The 24,231-nt window shown below is 46.3% G+C and overlaps 1 protein-coding gene across 1 annotated transcript in view; it reads right to left on the bottom strand.

The window, feature by feature from the left end:
- AARSD1 (alanyl-tRNA synthetase domain containing 1) overlaps positions 1-2,976 on the bottom strand; it is a 223,285-nt gene extending 220,309 nt beyond the window's left edge. Inside the window, exons 1-3 of the mRNA XM_030220995.1 lie at positions 2,930-2,976; positions 1,052-1,165; positions 453-519 (exon numbers count right to left, since the gene is read on the bottom strand). Of these exons, the coding sequence (XP_030076855.1) occupies positions 453-519; positions 1,052-1,165; positions 2,930-2,961 (213 nt within the window). The 5' untranslated portion in view covers positions 2,962-2,976. The remainder of the gene's footprint in view (positions 1-452; positions 520-1,051; positions 1,166-2,929) is intronic.
- Positions 2,977-24,231: the final 21,255 nt, after the last annotated feature.

Raw genomic sequence — 24,231 nt, 5'->3', positions numbered from 1 at the left:
ACCCGTAACACGCTTCCAACATGTACCCTTGCTGTTTGGACATACTGCAGTGTAAAACTTCCACATTCTGCCTTTCAAAAATCATGATTTGGGCATTTTCAGCAGATGGACATCTCAAAATGGCCAAAAAAAAGTCCATCTGCTTCGAAAATGAGCACCATAGACTCACAATTTGCACATTACATATGCATGCACATTATTGCATAAAAATACAGTAGTTTCCTCCATAGGAGCCAACTTTTCAAAATTATTAGGGGTGCTAAGCCCAGTGGAAATAACCCTTCCCTGGACACATACATGGAATTTTCTAAATATTGTGGGTGCTCAAGCACCCATAGCACCCACAGAGTCGGGTCCTATGGTTTCCTTCTTCATCCAGCTAGCATGTGTGCCCCATGTAATACGGAGGGCAGGATGACCAAACAGTGAAAAGATGCCATGTTAGTACTTACGCCTGGTTGAACTGTGTCATACAACTGGATCTCATTGTACATTTCAACTCCATCGGCATTCATGCACCTGTCCTCAAAAACAGAGACACCAATATAACCAGGAAAACATTTAGATTAAAAAAGAGAGAAAAAAACAAAACAGCTGTGTACACCCAGGTGTCCTGATGCCTGAGATAGTCTTGTATAGAGGTCGACCAAGTTTCAGTTTTGGATCAAGCTTCAGCACTGAAACTGGCCAAATATTTGTGTTCGACCTTGTTTTGGTTTTGGCCAAAACCAAAACTTTATGCTGGGTCCCCTAGCTCAGGAGGTCATGGCAGCCATTTTGGCAGAGGAGCAGACATGGGCAGGAGCAACTGGGGATCATTCCAGCCCCAATTAGCTAGTAGACCACTAGGGGGATGCTCATTCTGCTCAGGGGGGAGGGAGGATTCATTCTGTGCAGGGGAGGGGCTAAGCCAGGTCCTAGGGGCCAGAGCGGCGAATTTCAGCCACAGATTTGGTTTCAGTCAAAACCGAAGAAACCGATTTTGACCACCCCCTATTCTGAAGGAGGAGTGTTGTTCATTCTGCTACCAGACTGAGATGCACTGACTTACCTAAAGACCAGCTTCTGCCTTTCAATGTCTACTTTAACATCTTGGCTATCTTCCACACAAAACTCCAGAAAGACGTATTTCGGGCGGTCGTACCAGAGGGTTTTTGCAGGTTGTCTTTAAAAAATAAAAAAACAAACAAACATAGAGATCCAGTAGGAATCAGTTCTAAAAGAAATTTAAAATTACACTTAGGGCCATAACAAGGGACGGACAAAAGGGTGATAAGCCATGAGAACCCCATGCATGCTTACAGACTGACTCAAAAATGCAGCAAGGTTGACAGGGAAGGGGGATACTGAAAGCAACCTTTGCACACAGCACCATTTTGTCCAGCAACTATCCTGATTACACAGTTCCCAAGTGAGGTGGATTATATCAGTAATGTATGGTGAGATCATTGGAGCCGACTCTGTGGGTGCTGTGGGTGCTTGAGCACCCCCAATATTGAGAAAATTCCTTGTATGTGTCCAGGGAGGGGTTATTTTCATTTGGCTTAGCACCCCCAATAATTTTGAAAAGTTGGCACCTATGGGTGAGATCCTGAATGAGGTAAGAGACAGAATCATCACAAGCTGTGCAACACCCCCCCCAGCTGCTCCCATTGTACTCTCACTCTGTCCATTTCAATGACATCAGTAAGGGAAGCCAATGGACAGGGCACCCTATGCGGTCACACCAGCCACACATAGCTAGCTACGGCCCTGCCTAGATACAAAGTAATAAGATAGATTCTGTAGTACTGTACCTATCTTGTCCCCATCTATATATATCTGCACTTGGCCCCTCAGCTACCTGGTAATCTGTATTGAAGAAAAGCAATAGCATCATATCTATGTTATTTGAATGTTCCAACGCGTGCTTATTAGATGTTTCATTAATATTATTCTGATGTATTATGTCTATGTTATTCAAATGTTCTATTGTATTGCTTATTAGATGTTTCATTAGTATTATGCCGACATTGAATTATATCTTTGTTATTTGAATGTTCTTTGATGCTGTCTTATGATATTGTTTGTACTGTACTGATTCAAAACCTTGTTATTTCAGCAAGCATATGGTGTAACAGTGGAAAAATAGATGTATTTATTTATTAGGATTTTATTTTACTGCCTTTTTGAAGGCAAGAATAAGTCAAACATAAGCAATAGACAATTACAGCAGTAACAATAGAAACATAGAAACTTCACAGCAGATAAGGGCCAAATGGCCCATCCAGTCGCCCATCCTCAGTAACCACTAACTCTTCCTTTCCTAAGGAATTCCAAATGCCTGTCCCACGCTTTCTTAAACTCTAACACAGTCCCCATCTCCACAACGTCCACTGGGAGGCCATCCACCACCCTTTCTGTGAGAGCATTTTCTTAGATTCCTCCTAAGTCTATTTCCTTTTAACTTCATCATATCCCCCCCTCATTCTAGAGTTTCCTTCATTTGAAAAAGGCTCACCTCCTGTATATTGACGCCACTGAGGTATTTAAATGTCTCTATGATATCCCCCGTCTCTTGCCTCTCTTCCTGCTTATACATATTGAGTTTCATGAGCCTGTCCCTATATATTTTATGACAAAGACCGCTTACCAATATTGTAGCTGCCCTCTGGACCGACTCCATCCTGTTTATATCTATCCGTAGGTGCGGTCTCCAGAATTGCACACAGTACTCTACATGGGACCTCACCAGGAGACTTATACAGGGGCACTATCACTTTTTTTTTCCTGCTGGACATCCCTCTCCTTATGCACCCAAGCATCTTTCTGGCTTTGGCCATTGCCTTTTTCCACCTGTTTGGCCACCTTAAGGTCATCAGACACAATCACCCCCCCCAAGTTCCGCTCTTCTTTCATACACAAAAGCACTTCACACCCTATAATATACCTTTCCCTTGGATTCTTGTACCCCAAGTGCATGACCCTGCATTTCTTAGCATTAAATCTTAGTGCCAATTATCAGACCATTCTCAAGCTTCTTCATACCATCTATATCCTCCGGGTGTCCACCCTAATACAGAGTTTGGTATCATCTGCAAAGAGACAAACCTTACCAGACAGTCTTCCACAATATCACTCATGAAGATGTTAAAAAGAGCCGGCCCGAGGACCGAACCCTGCGGTACACCACTGATAGCAGCCCTTTCCTCAGAGCAAGCTCCATTTACCACTACCCTCCATCTCATTCCACTTAACCAGTTTTTAACTCAGTCACTTTAGGTCCCACACCAAGGGCATTCAGTTTATTAATCAGTCGCCTGTGCGGGACCTTCTTCCATTGGTTGAAGAGCCAAGCTTTCACCTGCTTCCTGAAGTAGAGATAGTCTTGTGTTAAGCAAAGCCTTTCAGGGTATAACATCTGAGATAGAGATTTGCCACAATATGTTGTTAGGCTGGACTCAGTGTATGTCTATAACTGATTAAGTAGGGATTATTATTGAATAAGGCCTGATGAAATGCGAGTAAGATGTTATGTTGTTACTTTATTATATGTTTTAATTATGTATGTTATTATTATTATTAGCCGCCTAGAACATTTGGATTGTGCGGGAATGCAAGTGATGATGATGATGTAAATGTATCATATTTCTGTTATATGATTGTTCTAATTGCTGTTAAATGTGTAATGTTAAATATTAAATGTGGCTGCCGGGTAGACTGAACGACCGTCTGACCGACCATCGGATCGGGTCGCCAAAGGCCACCGAGGGCTGGCCACGTCTTCCTCCTTACTATTGGAGCGCCGCGCCACCCTGCCGGACCTCAACACTCCCAGACTCCCAGCCCCGAGTGCTAACTGTTCGACATCCCTCATCTCCACAACGCAGCGGCCTTTCCTCGGACTCCTGCCTTCAACCACCGAAATAGCTCTCAAACTACAGAGTCTCTATATCCTGGAACAACACATCTGAATATTTAACGGCCTCTTCCCAGACCCCTACATCCAACCACCGACACAACCCTAGGAACCATAGAGTCCTGACAACCCTGAGATGGCTCATCTTGGTATCTAACCTTGAGTAAATTATCTACACTTAATCAATACATGAAACACCAGAGCCACCACAGATACCAACAACTCAAAGACAAGCCGAAAATACATAAAACACACAAAGCCAGAATACAAGACTCCATCCCAAAGAACAAAATCCTACTATGCACCCTATCAAATCGGCATACCAATAGCCCAAGTGAATTGATACCATAATGACACCGTCAAACTACTCCTAGCAATCTACTCCTTATCCCAGATCCATCTACCACCCCACTCGCAGAATCAACACTATACCCATACTACACAATTACCAAATACTGACCAGACGCACCACACCTCAGCAAACCAACAACCACCAAAACAAAGGAAGAACACCAACATGTGTACAACCTCAACAAAAGGAAAGAAAGGTCAAAAAAACCCACACAAACTGAGAACGACAACTGACAAAAGTCCACATAACACCGAACACAGAAGACCCATACCAAAAAATAGTAGGCTACGTCAATGCCAGATCCGTAGTAAACACAACAACAATAGTAACAGACTGGATCATGTCAGCAAAACTGGATTTACTCTTCATTACTGAAACCTGGATCCATAATCAGGAAGACCCTATCATCTTAAACCTATGTCCGCCAGGATATAAAATCATTCACTGGACCAGAAAAGAAAAAAAGAGGAGAGGGCATAGCACTTATATACCGATCTCATCTCACCATCGAAACCACTGCCAAATCCATGACAACCCATCTCAAAATAGTGTTTCCGTCCATCTAGTTTCTGTTATTAGTAGGTTCTGATCAGTGGACAGTTTGTGTGAGATGAGGTCGAGTGTATGCCCCTTCGCATGGGTTGTTTGCATGTGTGGCCATGTAAGATCACATAAATAAGGAAGTCCTTGCGTTGGTGGAGTTTGGGGTCTTCTAGGTGAAGGTTAATGTCTCCTAATACTAGTATATTGGAGTTGGATACACATGTGTTTGAAATTAAGTCCATGAAGTCTGACTGGCTTTCATTCCAGTTGCATGGTGGTCTGTAAAAACAGGACACAATTTAGATGGTCGAGCAGGATTTTATGGTGGATTCTGACTGAGGCTATTTTGAGATGGGTTGTCATGGATTTGGCAGTGGTTTCGATGGTGAGATGAGATCGGTATATAAGTGCTATGCCCTCTCCTCTTTTTTTTCTTTTCTGTTAGTGCACCTCTGCTCCTAATGGCTCGCAATATTTCAGTTTTGTGCACATAACTGAGCAGCTTGAAGATGACCACTCAGGGCTTCGCCTCCGCTGCTCTTCGCGGGCCTAAGCGATGTGCTCGCTCAATGCACAGCTCTCCCGCCTCTGACTTAATTGTAGACTTTTATTCAACCACTTTTCCAGGAAACCTCTGAGCTCGGGCTCGGTGATTTTTTAGGCACACCTACCAGACGCAGGTTCCCTCTCCGAGATCCATTTTTGACATAATCTATTTGTCTTCTAGCACCCGTATTCTTTTATGTAGGTCATCCTTTCCAGATTCCAACTGCAGTACCTTATCTTCAAGATCTGACACTCGCTGACAATATGCTGAGAATTCACCTTTCAATCCCTCCAGCCTTCCGTCAACGGTATCGAGCTTGTCCGAAACTCCTTGCAATCGCTGATCCAGAGAGGCGTCGATGGCTTTTCTCACTTCGGTCACAATTTCCGCGACCCATGCGGAGCTAAATGCTGTTTGCCCTGAGTCGCCATCATCTGCCATTTTGTTTTCGCTTGGCGCGTTTTATCCTTTTCCTTTCACGGAGCACGAAGAGCCATCGCTTTCCAGCAATAGAATCTTGTACCAGTCCTCTCTCTGGATCGTTCTCCGATGCTTGGCTACATTATGTTTGGCAAGCCCTTTTTAGAAATATTGTTTTCGGGGTAAGAACCGGGAGCGCTCCTCACTCACAGCCGCTTCCTAGCTCAGCATCACGTGACCCCCAGCTAGACTTATTTTTGGAAAAACAAAATATGAAAGGGCAAAACCACTAAGAAAGAAACTACACTGGCTACCACTTAAAGAATGTACTACGTTCAAGATCTGCACGATTGTTCATGAAATCATTCACGGAGATGCCCTGACCTACATGATGGACCTCGTTGACCTACCACCCAGAAATGCTAAAAGATCGGCCCAAACTTTTCTTAATTTACACTTTCCCAGTTGTAAAGGATTAAAATACAGACCAGCTTCTCATACTTGATCACGCAGCTGTGGAATGCACTGCCAAGAAACTTGAAAACAATTAACGAAATAGCTAACTTTCGCAAATCACTAAAAACCTCTCTCTTCAACAAGGCCTACATGAGAACTCATAACATAACTATCTCTCCCTCACTCCGGCCTTACTCTGAATGTCTTCTTCCTTTTATTCACGTGAACAATTCTTCTTGTCATCCCTTGATCTCATTGTAACTCGAGCTGTATTATGTAACCTGTATGGCGATGCTATAACAGATCTCTGTAAGCCACACTGAGCCTGCAAATAGGTGGGAAAATGTGGGATACAAGTGCAATAAATAAATAAATAAATAAATGGACCGACCATTACAAACTAAACCTATCCCTAAAATGGCAGAAAAGGGGTCCTATCCACATATGAGAACTTACAACTACACCACGAGAGGCCAAATAGATTCAGATACATTCTGGCAACAGATATACAATAATGATTGGACTGCACAAACGGACTCCATATACTACCTCTCAGAATGGGACAACAGATGTAGATACATATTAGATGAAATAGCACCCTTACGAACAAGAACTTCACGCAGACACAACTTGCTATTGTGATTCAATTAAAAATTGAAAAAATTAAAAACACAATCCAGGAAACTGGAACGCGCATGGAAAAAAAAATAAAAGACAAACACAAACTCAACGCATGGAAACAAATACAAAGGAAATACAAATACGCATACTACAAAAACTAAAATTGGGCCAGATTACAAAAACATGAAGGAACTATACCATTTCGTGAACTAACTACTAGACACAACGCCAGTCATCACATCCAACACTGACATCCCATCTGCAGACAACCTTGCTAAATACTTCAAATGAAAAAATTGCAAACCTACGTAAAACTCTACCTCCGGACAACACGGACATAGAAAACTTCATTAATGGTCTAGACCCAATCCCTGGTGAATACCCAGCGGACCGAATCTGGTAAAATTTCGCCCTCCTCACCGCCGATACAGTTACCCAGGCACTTAAAAATACTCCAACAGCCAACAGACACCTGCCCCAGCTACCTAATAAAATCCGCCCCCCACTGCTTCATAACAGATCTCACATCCTACTTAAACTTCATGCTTCAACAAGGTATTTTCCCAAAGAAAAAGGCAACATCCTACTCACCCCAATACCGAAAGACACCAAGAATAAAACAAATGACATCAGCAACTATCGCCCAGTAGCATCTGTCCCATTAGTAGTCAACTAATGGAAGGATTGGTAACCAAACAACTTAATGATTACATGAACAAATTCACAATACTACACGAGTCAGAATCAGGATTTCGTCCCCTACACAGCACCGAAACAGTACTACTTACTCTCCTAACCAAATTCAAGCAGGAAATAGCAATAGTTAAAAGCATTCTTCTCCTCCAATTTGACATGTCCAGTGCCTTCGACCATGGTCAACCACAACATACTGCTACACTCCTAGATTACTTCGGAATCAGTGGAAACATTCTCAAATGGATCAAGGGTTTTCTAACCACCAGAACATATCAAGTGAAATCAAGCACAAATATATCATCACCTTGGAAACCAGACTGCGGAGTACCGCAAGGTTCTCCATTATCATCAATCCTCTTCAACCTCATGATGACCCCACTAGCCAAGGCCTTATCCATCCAAGGCCTTAACCCTTTCATTTACGCTGATGACGTCACAATATACATCCCCTACAAACACGACCTGGCAGAAATCACCAAGAAAATCAAGCTCAGCTTAAACATCATGAACTCATGGGCAAATGCATTCCAACTAAAACTCAACACAGAAAAAAACATATTGTCTCATCATCTCATCCCAATACAATACAAAGCGCTGATAAGAAAGGATAAGAAGGACTTTGAAAGGAAGAGGCAAAACACATAGTAAACATTTTTCAGGTATATAAAAAGCAGGAAACTGGCAAAACAATCAATTGGGCCACTGGATGACTGGGGAGTAAAAGGACTCAGAGAAGATAAAGAAATAGTGGAAAGATTAAATGAGTTCTTTGCCTTGGCCTTCACCAAGGAAGATTTGGTTGGGATACCAGTGCCGGACAGGGTATTCGAGGCTGACGAGTCGGAGAAACTTAATGAAATCTCTGTAAACCTGGATGATGTAATGGGGCAGTTCTGCAAATTAAAGAGTAGCAAATCTCCTGGGCCGGATGGCATTCATCCCAGGGTACTGATGGAACTAAAAAATGAGCTTGCGGAGTTACTGTTGTTGAAAGTAATTTATCCTTAAAATGAAGCGTGGTACCGGAAGATTGGAGGGTCGCTAATGTAACGCCGATTTTTAAGAAAGGTTCCACGAGATCCGGGGAATTATAGACCGGAGAGTCTGACGTCGGTGCCGGGCAAAATGGTAGAGACTATTATTAAGAACAAAATAACAGAGCACATTCTAAAGCATGGATTTAGTGAAGGGAAGTCTTGCCTCACCAATCTACTGCATTTCTTTGAAGGGTTAAACAAACATGTCGACAAAGGTGAGCGGTGGATATTGTGTATCTGGATTTTCAGAAAGCGTTTGACAAAGTCCCTCATGAAAGGCTCCAGAGGAGTTAGAGAGTCATGGGATCGGAGGCAGTGTATTGTTATGGATTAGAAACTGGTTGAAAGATAGGAAACAGAGAGTAGGGTTAATGGTCACTATTCGCAATGGAGAAGGGTGGTTAGTGGGGTCCCTCAGGGATCTGTGCTGAGACCATTGCTTTTTAACATTTTCATAGAGGTGGGGGTAACTAGCGAAGTTATCAAATTTGCTGATGACAAAAAGATAGAGGTAGGTGGGGAAGAGTCAATGATTGAAACGTACAGTCGAGCAGAGATTCACCATGGAGTGAAATGAAAACAGCCATGTTAACCATATGAGACTCTACCTCACATAGTAAACCTATAAAGCTAACTCGTTTCATATTCTCTGCTATTTTGTATTTGTTTGGACTATTTCTAGAATAAGCAGCATAAAATGTATTGTACTTTTTTGGGATCTTGCCAGGTACTCATGACCTGGATTGGCCACTGTTGGAAGCAGGTGCTGGGCTTGATAGACCTTCGGTCTGTCCCAGTATGGCAATACTTTACGTACTTATAAAGTGGAGCAGAACTAAGGCCCATCCATCCTGGCATCCCGTCTCTAGCTGCAGCAAGCAGTGGGTGGTTGAAGGCAGAGTATGAGAAACAGGTGTAGTGAATGAATGTAAGAATCCAGATGTAGGTGATTAGAAATCCTGTTATTGTCCTGACTCCAGTGCAGGGGCGTAGCCAGACAACCAATTTTGGGTGGGCCTGAGCCCAAAATGGATGGGCACAGAATTCAGCTCCTCCTGGACCCCCTCCACTCTGCTCTCTGCTCTCCCCCTACCCTCATACACAAAATATTAAATACCTCATCTGGTGGGGATCCCCAAATTGCACCAGCTGAAGATTTCTTCTTCCTCAGGCAGCCAGTGCTTTTCCAAACAGCAGCTGACAGCAGCGCTTGACTTGAGTTGACGCCGCTGGCAGTAGTCCGTACGTGCTCAGTGCTTCTGCATGGGTGAAAACTGAGCATGTGCAGAGGGGCTGGTATGTGGTGCCAGCTGCCATTTGGAAGAGCATTGGCTGCCTGAGGAGGAAATCTTTAGCTGATGGGGATTCCCACCAGCCACAGCACGAGTGCCACAATTTTGGGGTGAGTTTAAGTCCAAATTGGGTGTGCCACCACAGCTCCAGTACCATCCTGCCTTCATTCTGCAGTGGAAGAATAGCCTGGTGGTTAGAGCACTGGACTAACAACCTGGAAAGCCAGTTTAAAATCCCACTGCTGATCCTTATAATCTTGGGCAAGTCACTTAACCCTCAGATACAAACTTAGATTGAGAGCCCTCTAGGGACAGAAAGATACCTATTATACCTGAATGTAATGCACCTTGAGCTACTACTGAAAAAAAAAAAAGTGTGAGCTAAATCCATTCCCACCATCCTCCACCATCCTAAAAATTACAGATACATATATTTTAGAGAGCTAGCAAGTGATACCAGCCTTACGCTCCTCCACTAGGGTTGAGAACTAGCTCCAGAATTGCCCAACAGGGTTGATCCAGTCCAGGTTTGCATGCAGGGACTTGTAGTCTTGCTTTTCTTAATGCAATTGGGGTAAACCTAAACTGGATCCAGGTTCACTGTTGGGTGAACCTGGATCTGGTTGGCAACTCTGTCCCCCACTAGAAGAAGAATAGGCTGCTGAAATCTCTGCTCACAGCACAAACACACCTACCTCATGGCGTCCTGCTGCTTGCTAAACTGAGGTGGATGAATGGATTTGTTCTCTTTATAGGCAGGATATTGGCTGTGAAGGCATTCCAGAGCCTCTCCACTAGGATATAGGGTAAAGGCGTTTGAATGGAGCTTCTGGGTTGTGCCTGAACAGGGTATGACTCAGACACTATCCTTTTGGGCTTGTGGTAAGGGTAGGGACTTGTGTTCTCTGTCTCTCTTCTGAGCTGGCTATAATTAGACTTGTCAGCTGTCACTTTCCTTATATAAACTCTCTCCCCCACCCCTTCTGAGCAGGAGACCCCCAATAGAGTGCTTTCTAGATCCTTCCAGAGGCCTAGACACCAAACAAAGAAACTTTTGGATTCTCCCAGCACCTTGAGGGTTTCCAAGGGGTGTAATGTAACTGGAAACTATTTAATCTGCTGTGCTGAAGTGAGCCATTATCTCTTAGCATTCCTCTGCATTGTTGTCTTGCAGGGATTTATTTACATGATCCAAACTGGTTTGGCAAAGGGAAGGACCAGGCTCATCAAACACTGTCAATGCAGCTAAGCATTTTTTTTCTTTACAAACAAACTTTACTCAAAAAAAAAAATATGCATTTTACAAAGCATCATTAGAAACATTGCAATTAACACAGAAACACGGAGATGTCAAATTACCCAGGCTGGAGATTTTGGGACAGCTCTGGTTTGGAACTTACCAGTGGAATACCGAGGGCGAGGCCAATGGGGGTGGTCCACCCCGGGTGCAGGAGGAGTGCAGGTAGGGTTAGCATATGGCTCCAGAAAAAGGAGGACACATTGATCCAGTCCGGGTTTTGCTTCCATTGAAAGCAATGGAAATAAACCCAGACTGGCTCAATCTGTCCTCCTTTTTCTGGAGCCATATATGCTAACCCTAAGTGCAGGGAGTAGCCTTGCAGCTGTTGGCTCCGTCGGTTCCCTGCTCCCTCTGCTGTTACTTCCTGTAACAGGGAACCGGCGGAGCCGACAGCTGCGTGACTGCTCCCAGCACCCCAGCAGGTAAGAAGAATGCACCCGGGGGGGGGGGGGGGGGGCTTGGAGGTGATGCGCTGAGGGGGGAAGGGTGGTGATGCACTGAGGGGGACACTGCACTGGGGGGGGGGGTGTCATGTTGCACCCGGGGGAGGGGGGGGTGCACAGTGGCGATCCACCCCAAGTGGCAGCGAACCAAGGAACGCCACTGGAACTTACATCGCAAAGCAGTGTGGGATTTGTAGTGCCTGAACCTGCCCGTTGAAATCAGCGCTGCAGGTCCCATAATGCAACAGAATGTGGGTAGTCACAAATCCAGGACTGTCCAAAAATCTCCAGCCTGGAACTGGGTAGCTTGGCATCTCTGGAAACAATCCAAATACCTAGCAATCAGGGAGGTAGCATCAGAAAACTCTCTCTCCCTCTCCCCTCCCTTTCCTGACTCTTTTTCATGGGCATCACGAAAAGCTGACCTGTAAGGACAACTTTGTAAATGTGGAGGTGGTGCTGGCATTGAGGAGGAGAACAGTGGCGAGCAGCTAGTGCGCAAATTACTTCACTCCAGAACTGTGCCCACTGTTTGGGAGTGAAGGTGTCTTTTAAGATCACACTCCCCAACTCTGTACGCTAATAACTTTATTTGATGCAGTAGCTGTGATAGCAGCATCTTGTAGACTTTGGAGTCACATCTTCCAGTTACTATAACTGTTTTCCTTTGTTATTATGGGCTGTTTGCCTCATTGTTTTCACATCTATGTTACTGTATATATTTTGGCACTTAGAAAGGATTTAAATAAATTGCAGTTTTATTTATACTCTATATCAGCCACTTTCACTCTTGTCAGAGTCATTTGTGTGCCTATCAGAACTTAATTCTAAGGGGAAAGGATTTGTAGCAGATGTGTTTAGTTTTGTCACAGACATTGCTAAATTGCTTGTGCCTTTGCCTCAGGAGTCACCCTTGGTCCCCACTTTGTAACATAGTAAATGAAATGACGGCAGATAAAAACCTATTCGGATCCTTCCAGTGCCCAACAAGATAAACTCATTTTACATGGTATGCGATACTTTATATTTATACCCGAGTTCGATTTGTCCTTGAAGTCTGCCCAGCACTGGTTTTGCTTCCCATTACTGGTGTTGCTACCCAATCTCTGCTAAGATTCCATGGATCCATTCCTTCTAAACAGGATCCCTTTGTGTTTATCCCACACGTTTGAATTCCATTACCGTTTTCATCTCCACCATCTCCTGTGGGAGGGCATTCCATGTATCCACCACCTTCTCTGTGAAAAAATACTTCCTGACATTATTCCTGACTGCCCCTCTTCAACCTCAATTCATGTCCTTTAGTTCTACCACCTTCCCGTCTCCGGAAAAGGTTCGTTTGCAGCGGTTGAGCTTTGAGCCGGTAGCCAGGCTGATTTATTGAGTGTCTTTGTACAGGACCCACTAGAGCAGCGATTGCCAGCCTGGAGTGGCGTCCTTATCCCCTGAAAAAGCCCCTCGGTGAAAGAGGTCCGTCGGGTGTGGATGCCTGTCCAAGATGCTGCAACCAGCTAAGTGTTTTTTTTCTTTCTTCTCCGTCCCATCCATCCCCACCCTACAACTCTGTTGAAGCATATTGAGCAAATCTTTAAAAATTTTTGAAAAAACAAATTCCACACACAGGGAGGATCGGGGTTTTTTTGAGACCAATGATTGAAGAAGGTACGGTGACTTCTTTTTTGAAACATTACAGCAGTCTTACATAGTAACATAGTAGATGACGGCAGAAAAAGGACCTGCACGGTCCATCCAGTCTGCCCAACAAGACAACTCATATGGCTACTTTTTGTGTATACCCTACTTTGATTTGTACCTGTGCTCTCAGGGCACAGACTGTCTGTCCAGCACTATCCCCGCCTCCCAACCACCAGCCCCGCCTCCCAACCACCGGCTCTGGCACAGACCGTATAAGTCTGCCCAGCACTATCTCCACCTCCCAACCAACCAGCCCCGCCTCCCGATCTCAACTAAGCTCCTGAGGATCCATTCCTTCTGCACAGGATTCCTTTATGCTGTGTGTCACCTTTTCTGAGGTCTTTCCCCTGTTCTTTCTTATTTTTTCCATGCAGAATATATTGTGTGAACAGACTCGTTTCTATATTATTATTGCATTGTACAGGCTTGAAGCGAGTCTCCCCTTTTTTTCTGTTACTCAGATTAATATCTTTCAAAATGTTTGAACATCTATATCATGTCACCACTGTTTTTCCTTTTGTCCAAAGTATACATGTTTAGGTCGCAAGTCTCTCCTCATACGGTTTGCAACACAAATCCCATACCATTTTTGTAGATTTTCTTTGCACCGCTTCCAGTCTTTTACATCTTTAGCAAGATACGACCTCCAAAACTGAACATAATACTCATAGGCGTAGTTTGACTGTTTCATTTTTTTTTGGGGGGGGGGGGGGGGCAAAGAATGGGCGGGGCATATTAGCATATCATTTGCATATATACATATGCAAATGATATGCTAATATGGAGGAAGGAATTGAAATTTACAGGCAAAATATCACAGATGCACATTTCAAAAAGCTGACATTTCAATTAATAAATTAGATAAAATACTTTTTATCTACCTTTGTTGTCTGATCATTTAGTTTTTCTATTCGCTGTGGTCCCAGTGGCTTCTGTTTTTGGCAGTGTCTTCTTTCCAGTAGGCTTCCCTCTGCTCCCCACCCTCCCAGTCCCATCCATCTCTTGCTCCTTCCCTCTGCTCCCACCCCTCCCAGTCCCATCCATCTCTTGCTCCCTTCCCTCTGCTCCCCACCCTCCGTCCCATCCATCTCTTGCTCCTTCCCTCTGCTCCCCACCCTCGTCCCATCCATCTCTGCTCCTTCCCTCTGCTCCCCACCCTCCCAGTCCCATCCATCTTCTGTCCTTCCTTATGCTCACCATCCCTCCGTCCCATCCATCTTCTGTTCCTTCTTATGCTCACCATCCCTCCGTCCCATCCCTTCTGCCTTCCCTCTGCTGTGCCTGACCTCTCCCCTCCATCCATATCCTGGTCCATCCCTCTGCTCCCCACCCTTCCAGTCCCATCCTCTGCTCCTTCCCTCTGCTCCCCAACCATCTCTTGATCCTTCCCTCGCTCCAACCCTCCAGTCCTATCCATCTTCTGTTCCTTCCTCTGCTCCCCAACCCTCCCAGTCCAACCATCTGTTGCCTTCCCTCGCTCACCCCTCCCAGTCCCATCCATCTTCTGTTTTTCCCTCTGCTACCATCCCTCCGTCCCATCCATCTTCTCTCCTTCCCTCTGCTGTGCCTGACCTCCCAATCCCATCCATCTCTTGCTCTTCCCTTGCTCCACCCCTCCCAGTCCCATCTTCTGTCCTTCCTTATGCTCACCATCCCTCCGTCCCATCCATCTTCCTCTCTTCCTCTGCTGTGCCTGACCTCTCCCAATCCATCCATTCTGGTCCATCCCTCTGCTCCCCACCCCTCCCAGTCCCTATCACTTGATCCTTCCTCTGCTCCCCACCCCTCCCAGTCCAACCATCTTCTGTTCCTCCCTCTGCTGTGCCTGACCTCTCCCAATCCCATCCATCTCCTGTCCATCCCTCTGCTCCCCCACCCCTCCCAGTCCCATCCATCTCTTGCTCCTTCATCCTGCTCCCCACCCCTCCCAGTACCATCCATCTTCCCTCTGTTCCCACCCCTCCCAGTTCCATCCATCTTCCTTCTACTGCCCCCCCCCAGCGAGGTCCAAGATTGTGACTCCGTCTACCCCCTCCCTCCTCCGGCGCAGGCAACAGTCTTCAGCTTTTTCAGCGTTCCTGGCAGCGGTAGCGATGTACACGCTGCTTCGGTCTGCCCCGGAAGCCTTTCTCTTCAAGTTCCTGTTCCCACCTATCGGGAACAGGAACTTGAAGAGAAGGCTTTGGGGCAGAGCCGAAGGCAGCGTGTACATCGCTACCGCTGCCAGGAACGCTTGAAAAAGAATGCTGCCTGCGCCGGAGGGAGGGAGGGAGGAAGAGAGAGGGGTAGAGTAGACGGACAGCTCCTCTCCGTCCGCTTGGCTTCCCTGCCCTCTCTGTCTGCGTCCCGCCTTCCTCTGATGTCAGAGGAAGGCGGGACGCAGACAGAGGGCAGGGGAAGCCAAGCAGATGAAGAGGAACGCGTGCCTGCATGTGTTTTGTTGTTTTTTTTAACTAATGTTGCGGCGGCGCCTCGTCGTCGTTTGGGGGGGCATTGCCCCCCCCTCGCCCCCACCCCAGTCTACGCCTATGATAATACTCCAAGTGGGGCCTCGCCAACGACTTGTAGAGGGGCATCCACAACTCCTTTCTTCTGCTAGTGATACCCTCTCTATGCAGCCTAGCATCCTTCTCGCCACGGCTGCCACCTTGCTGCATTGTTTCTTCACCTTCAGATCCTTGGACACCATCACCCCAAGATCTCTCCCCTCCTATCCAGTATCTTTCTTTTTACTATCCTTTCACCATCCCTGCAAATTTCCTGTTGCCCCACCCCCTGTGCACATGTCTAATTCAGAACCACTCCATGTTCAGAGCTAAGATATAGTAGGCTATCATTTGCCCAGGCTTCCAGTGATCACCAAAATAGATTGGCCCAGTAGCTCAGTATGTTAATACCTTAATCTCTGTCTATGTCTGCTGGCAAGTATCAAAGGACATGAATTGTTGCTCATCCTGTTCTCGACTAGTGAAGGCAGTGGTGGCCCTACCATTAGGCCACCTGAGGCATATTCCCCACACGGCTGCAGTCCGGCATCTCCCTCTTCCTATGAACCTCAGCATGTATGCGCTGGAAGAGAGGAGGGAAAGAGGAGATATGTTAGAAACATTTAAATAGGGGCATTAATGTACAGGAAGAGAGCATTTTTCAAATGAAGGAAAACTCTGGAATGAGGGAGCTTACGATGAAGTAGAGGAAATAGGGTTAGGAGGAGTCTAAGAAATTATTCATTTATGGAAAGGAGGGTGATGGAAGCATGGAATGGCCTTCCAGTGGAGGTTGTAGAGGCGAGGACTGTGTCAGAGTTTAAGAAAGCATGGGACAAGCATGGGGATCCCTTAGGAAAAGGATTAAGGGTTACGGAGGATGGGCAGACTGGATGGACCATTTGGCCTTTATCTGCTGTCATATTTCTCTGTTTTTTCAATCCCCTTCTCAGAGCCTACCTGGTGGCGGCAGCAATTCCCATTGGCTGCCCTACTGCCCTCTTCTGTCTACTGCGGCCCGCCTCTAACATAACTGGAACTTCCACAGTAGAGAGAAGAGGCTGGTGCTGGGGTGGCAGGGCAGCCAATGGGAATTGCTGCCATCTTTTGGAAAACAAGGATAGGCTTGGGGATGGGGGGGGGGGGGGGGAGAGGAGATGCCAGACCATGGCCAGGGGAGGCCATCTCAGACCTCGCCTCAGGCAGCAGATTGCCTTGGGCTGCCCCTGAGTGAAGGTATTTCATTTATTTATTTTTTTATGTTAGTTACATTTGTACCACGCGCTTTCCCACTCGTGGCAGGCTCAATGCAGCTTACATGGGGCAATGGAGGGTTAAGTGACTTGGCCAGAGTCACAAAAGGAGCTGCCTGTGCCAGGAATCGAACTCAGTTCCTCAGGACCAAAATCCACCACCCTAACCACTAGGCCACTCCTCCACTGTGCTACTATTTGAGATTCTACATGGAATGTGCTATTCCACTAGCAACATTCCATGCAGAAGTCGGCCCTTGCAGATCACCAATGTGGCCGCGCAGGCTTCTACATGGAAACAGAAGCCTGCGCAGCTTCTACATGGAATGTTGCTAGTGGAATAGCAACATTCCATGTAGAAATCCCAATAGTAGCAACATTCCATGTAGAATCTCCAATAGTATCTATTTATTTTTGTTACATTTGTACCCGCGCTTTCCCACTCATGGCAGGCTCAATGTGGCTTACATGGGGCAATGGAGGGTTAAGTGACTTACCCAGAGTCACAAGGAGCTGCTGTGCCTGAAGTGGGAATCAAACTGTTCCCCAGGACCAAAGTCCGCCACCCTAACCACTAGGCCACTCCTCCACTGTTGCTACTATTTGAGATTCTACATGGAATGTTGCTATTCCACTAGCAACATTCCATGTAGAAGTCGGCCCTTGCAGATCACCAATGTGGCCGCGCAGGCTTCTGCTTCTGTGAGACTCACAGAAACAGAAGCTGCGCAGCCTTCTACATGGAATGTTGCTAGTGGAATAGCAACGTTCCATGTAGAATCTCCATAGTATCTATTTTATTTTGTTATATTTGTACCCCGCACTTTCCCAATCATGGCAGGCTCAATGCAGCTTACATGGGGCAATGGAGGGTTAAGTGACTTGCCCAGAGTCACAAGGAGCTGCCTGTGCCTGAAGTGGGAATCGAACTCAGTTCCTCAGGACCACCCTAACCACTAGACCACTCCTCCACTCCTCAGCAAGGGTGACTTATGAAAGTCTACACTGGGGCAGCGCAGGAGTCTACGTTGGTGTCTGTGGGTTTATATGGCACTAAGGAAGATATAGAGTAGGAAGAGGTGGGGGTTTTTAATTTTGTTATAAGTAAAGTTGTTGTTGAACTCAATTAAAGAATGTTTTCTAGAAGATAGAGCAGTCCACTACCAGATGAGGTACAGAGTGAAGTCACAGTGGAATGTGCATAAAATAGAGGTTTCTAAGAGCAGATTAAACATTTCTCTATCCAGCATCTCGCTTGGAGGCGTGGGATGGACAATAGGTGGTCTTCTGAGGTCCCCTTCAGGCTATCACTTGTCTATGATTCCATAAGAATAGGCTTTTTTTTATATTTGTTAGTGAAAAGAAAATTAATTCTGTTGAAAATTCAAGGTGGCTGATTGTCGAAGTGGGTGAAAGTGACCCCCCCCCCCACACACAGACTTTCCCTACAGTGGCTGAATGATGATGATGTACTTAACCACTTGGGGGGGGGGGGGGGGACTTCATACTGCTGATGCTGAGGAGCCAGAATAATGCTGTGAATATAATGGTTTATTTATTTATTTGGTTTTTGCTCACACCTTTTTCAGTAGTAGCTCAAGGTGAGTTACATTCAGGGAAACTGGGTATTTCTCTGTCCCTGAAGGGCTCATAATCGAATTGGAGGGTTAAGTGACTTGCCCAAGATCACAAGGAGCAGCAGTGGTTTTGAACTGGTCACCTCTGGTGCTCTAATCCAACATTTTTCAACTGGTATACAGTGTGCCGCGGCTGCTCCCCAAGTGTGACACGAGGAGTCTGGGATGCCCTCCAGATATAGAGAGGCAAATCGTGCACGCCTATGATCTCTTTCTCCCATCCCTCCCACTGCCTTGATCAGTTGATCTTCAACTTTGTGCTTACTGGCGGGATTAGAACAAGCCTTCCTCTGGCCAGCCCCGGTCCTGCCTTCTGCCGACACTTCCGTTTGGCCGTGCGAGAGGGACAAGGCAGAGGGAAAGCCTTGGGTTGGCCGGAGGAAGGTATATTCTAAGCTGCTAGCAAACACAAAGTTTGAAAGAATTGGAGAGGAGGAGAGAGGCTCAAGGAATGCGTGGAGGAAGGTTGGAGAGGAGATTAGACCCGAGGGAGAGAGGAGACAGGCTACAGATATGTGGAAGGGAACGGAGGAGGAAAGACAGACTGTATGTGTGGGAGGGAAGGGAAAAGGGGAGACAGGCTGCACATGTGGGAGGAAAGGGAAAACTACTACTAAGTACATAAGTAATGCCATACTGGGAAAAGACCAAGGGTCCATCGAGCCCAGCATCCTGTCCAAACAGCGGCCAATCCAGGCCAAGGGCACCTGGCAAGCTTCCCAACGTACAAACATTCTATACATGTTATTCCCGGAATTGTGGATTTTTCCCCAAGTCCATTTAGTAGCGGTTTATGGACTTGTCCTTTAGGAAACCGTCCAACCCCTTTTTAAACTCTGCTAAGCTAACCGCCTTCACCACTTTCTCCGACAACGAATTCCAGAGTTTAATTATACGTTGGGTGAAGAAACATTTTCTCCGATTTGTTTTAAATTTACTACACTGTAGTTTCATCGCATGCCCCCTAGTCCTAGTATTTTGGAAAGCGTGAACAGTCGCTTCACATCCACCTGTTCCACTCCACTCATTATTTTATATACCTCTATCATGTCTCCCCTCAGCCGTCTCTTCTCCAAGCTGAATAGCCCTAACCTCCTTAATCTTCTTCATAGGGATGTCGTCCCATCCCCGCTATCATTTTAGTCGCCCTTCGCTGCACCTTTTCCAATTCTACTATATCTTTCTTGAGATGCGGCAACCAGAATTGAACACAATATTCAAGGTGCGGTCGCACCATGGAGGCGATACACGGCATTATAACATCCTCACACCTGTTTTCCATACCTTTCCTAATAATACCCAACATTCTATTCGCTTTCCTAGCTGCAGCAGCACACTGAGCAGAAGGTTTCAGCTATTATCGATGATGACACCCAGATCCCTTTCTGGTCCGATATGTACTTGATTGCTTGAGTTTTGTTGTCTGTTGTGATATGTGAGGTTTTTTTTTTCAGCTTTCCTATATAAAAATGGAGTTCATTTCAAGTTTTATTTTAGTCTGTACCAGTGGCATAGTACAGGGGCATGGGCCCCCTCAAATTTCCTCTGGGCCCCTGGTTTTGCTGGTAGGGGTCCCCAACCCCTACCAGCTGAAGCCTTGTCCAGCGCCAGTCTTCGGTGGCATCACATTGCCTGCCCTGCTCTTTCTTCCCCCTCACTTCCTGCACGCTCCTTTTAGTGAAATTAAGTATGCTCAGTTTCACTAAAAGGAGCATACAGGACGTGAGGGAGAAGAGAGAGCAGGGCTGGCAATGTGGTGGCGCCGGAGACTGGCGCTGGACAAGGATTCAGCTGGTGGGGGTTGGGGACCCCGCCAGCCAAGGTATTTGTTGCAGAAGTGGGTGGGGAGGGAGCGGCGGAGGGAGCGACAGGGCAGCTGTGGGGGGTGATGAGGGCGGCGGCGGGGGGGGGGGGTGGTCGGTGGGATGCCAGACCAATATTGCCCTCCCACCTCGGGCTCTGGACCCCTCCCCTGCGAGGTCTGGCTAAGCCCCTGGTCTGTACACCACTTTGTTTGTTCAGTTAAAGCGGTATAGAAAGCTTTTTTTTTTTTTTTTTTTTTTAATAAACTATAATCCAGTGGGTCCCAAACCTGGTCCTGGAGGCACCCTAGCCAGTCAGGTTTTCAGAATATCCACAATGAACATTCATGAGACAGATTTGCATGCAGTGGAGGCAGTGCATGCAAATCTCATGAATATTCATTGTGGGTATTCTGAAAACCTGACTGGCTGGGGTGCCTCCAGGACCAGGTTTGGGAACCACTGCTATAAACTATTCTTGCTATAATGACCCTGGAAAATTCACTGGCAAAGTGATCACTTTGAAATCATGGATGCAAGAGTAGGATTTCTTACCATTCCTTGCAGTTTCTGTGGACACAGCATATCTTTTATTCAAAGGATTTTGCAGTTGGCATCTGTGTGCATGGTTGCCTGGATAGAGAACAGTAACACACCTGTCACTCTTTGCCCCTTGGCGATCAGGGACCATGCATAATCCATTCTCCTGTTTGCTCAGCTGTAAGTCATCTGTCAGAGCAGCTGCACTGTTGTGAGCCCTAAAGAAGAATGCGAGTCTGAAGGCAGGCAACACTCGGTCGTTGACTGCTGAAAACAGCAGCTAGCTTGTTTCCCTGGTGTCATGGTTTCTTCCTTCTGTTTTCTCTCACCTGATTTCTGTACCTTGCTGGAATAAGAGAAACAGGTCTTATGTTCCAATCTCCAGAAGAGTATGCTTTCACTGATATGTTACCTAAAAAATCTGCGCCCAAAAAACCTGTATTCTATAAACTGTGCTTGAAGTTAGTCACAGTTTATAGAACAGCGCTTATACCCAGGAATTGCGACAAACTTTAGGCGCAGCCATCTGCACCAACTGAAACTATTCATGACAGATCCCCCCCCCCCTTATTCTACAATTACACACTGTGAAGATGAGGCTATTGTAAAGATGAAGCTCCCACCTCAGGATCCCAGGTCCCTCTTTCACTCAGGGTGAGCTGGTTCACAGTATGCAGATTTTATGCAAATTATTCTACTACCCCTTTCTGCTAGGGGTGACCTGCTTCTCAAAAGGCAAACCCAGTCAGGTCTCACCAACAGGATATTTCTCATACAAATCTTTTATTCCCCCTTCCTGGGGCACATTCTTCCAGCTTAAAACAGTCCTTCAGCTTAAACATTTCTTCCTAGTCAGTTCAATCTTCCAGCTTAAGCACCTGGACACTCAGTCCTTCCTTGTAACCTGGACACACAGTCCTTCCTTGTAACACACAGTTCTTATACCTGACAATCTAGGGCCTTCTTACCCCAGCCAGCTTCCTTGCTTTGCACACAGTTCACCACCAGTCCAAAGGGCTCAGCCAGTACTTCTCATGGGGCCCTCCTGCTTCAGCTACCAGCTCTCTTCTTCAGCTGCTAGCTCTCCCTTCTCCCTCACACTCTGGTGGGGTCTTAAGTGGTTAATGGCTAACAGGCCCCAGCCATAACCTGCTGCACCTGTTTCCTCTCCAGGACTCTCCTCGGTCCTAGTGACCTCCTGCTATACATCCCCTTACTGGCTCCCTTTAGTGACTCACCAGCCCTTCTCCCTGGACATTTAGGGGAACAGCGCCCTCTAGGGGCCTAACTAGGGTAGGACAGCCTCTTCCTTCTCAACACGTAAATTCTAGGAATGGCCCGATCTGCCCAGTACACTCACGTTTCCATGCCCCCGTTTTTGGACTAGTGCATAAATTTAGACGCAGATTCGGCGTCTAAATTTACATGCGTACATATCTGTTAATCTAATTAGTGCTGATAATTGCTTGTTAAGCTAATTAGCTTATTCATATAAATTGTGCACGCAAATTAATTTGCATGTGCAATTTTTAGCACTTTTTATAGAATTCGGGGTAGTATGTTCCCAGCGACATCATTACTTTGTTGGTGTCAATGCAGCAAGCACGGAACGATAGGCCATATTTGGTGGTCTTGTCAAAAGTTAAAGCTTTTTGAAAAACGATTTGGTAGTGCCTACAAACCAGGGGCGTAGCCACGGGTGGGCCTGGGTGGGCCCAGGCCCACCAATTTTCCCTCCAGGCCCGCCCATCCGCATTGCTGTCTCCCTTTTGTCCCACGGAGGCAGCGCTTCCTTCCTGCCCTGTCTTCTCCGGAAGCTCGGCTGGATCGGTCCTTCCCTGCAAGTAGAATCCTCCTTCACCGGTCGCGCAGCTACGCTCCTCCCCCTGCCACGTCTATCTGGCCCTCTGTGATGCACTTCCTGTTTAGGGCCGGATGAATGCGGCAGGGGGAGGAGCGAAGCTCCATGTGCATGGCAGCGCAGCGCAACCGGCAAAGGAGGATTCTACTTGCAGGGAGGGACCGATGCAGCGGAGCTTCGGGAGAAGACAGGGCAGGAAGGAAGCGCTGCCTCCGTGGGACAAAAGGGATAAGGACAGCGCGAAGGATGCGGATGGGCGGACCTGGAGGAAAAATGGCTGAGCTGCTGGGACATGGGAGGGAGAGGAGGAAGGGATAGAGCCGCTGGACATGGGAGGATAGGGAGAGAAAGAGGGGAAATGGATGGAAGGATGCAGAAAGGGGAGAGACTGGAAGGATATGGAGAGATAGAGAGAGAGGGGAGACTGAACAGAAAAGGGTAGAGAGATAGAGACACTAGATGGAAGGATCAGGAGAGAGGGTAGATGGGTGGAAGGATGAGGAGAGAAAGAGGGAAGACACTGGATGGAAGGGTAGGGAGAAAAAGGAGACGCTGGATGCAAAAGAAAGAGGGGAGCTGCTGGATTGAAAGAGGGAGGACAGAGTAGGGAAAGACTGGAGAATAAGAGGAAGGGGCATGTGGAGAACAATGGTGAGGAAAAGATGAAAAGCCATAGGTGGTGAATGGACAGGAAACCCTGGCAAGAGAAAGACGAAGGAAAGCAGAATCTAGATACTGGGAGCAACACAATGAGAAAAAGTAAATGGCCATACAACAAAGGTAAAGAAAATAATTTTTATTTTAATTTAGGATAAAGTAATATGGTACCTGTGTTAATAAAGTTTCAGAGACCAATACGTCCTTCCTTAGGTCAGGAGAGGATACCATAACCGCGTTATGCTGACCTGAGGCAGGAGGTTTTGGCCTCTGAAAGCTCATTGAAAAGGGTGTTAGGCTTTTAAATAAATTTTCTGAAACCTGATGCACTGAAAAGCAGCACTTTACCCCTATGTGACAAATGCATCTGATTAGTGTGACTAAATTTTGCTGGGGAAGGGGGAATAGAGAGAAAATTTTGTGCCCACGCACTTTAGGTTCAGGCCCATCCAAAATTGGCTGTCTGGCTACGCCACTGCTACAAACTTGGCTTAAGGTGACCATCCCTTGGGACTAGGGCTGTGGAGTCGGTACACCAAACCTTCGACTCTGATTCCATCTCCTGTATTTTTCTACTGTCTGACTCCCTACTATGTATTTATTTATTTATTTTAAAAAACCTCTACCCCGCTTACATCCTAAGCAGCTACCAAATAAAACATACATATAAAAATAAAAACAACATTAAAATACAA

Source organism: Microcaecilia unicolor, chromosome 12 (genome assembly GCF_901765095.1).
Source record: "Microcaecilia unicolor chromosome 12, aMicUni1.1, whole genome shotgun sequence".
In the NCBI taxonomy this organism is placed as follows: Eukaryota; Metazoa; Chordata; class Amphibia; order Gymnophiona; family Siphonopidae; genus Microcaecilia; species Microcaecilia unicolor.
This window is presented reverse-complemented; position numbering and strand designations above follow the sequence as displayed.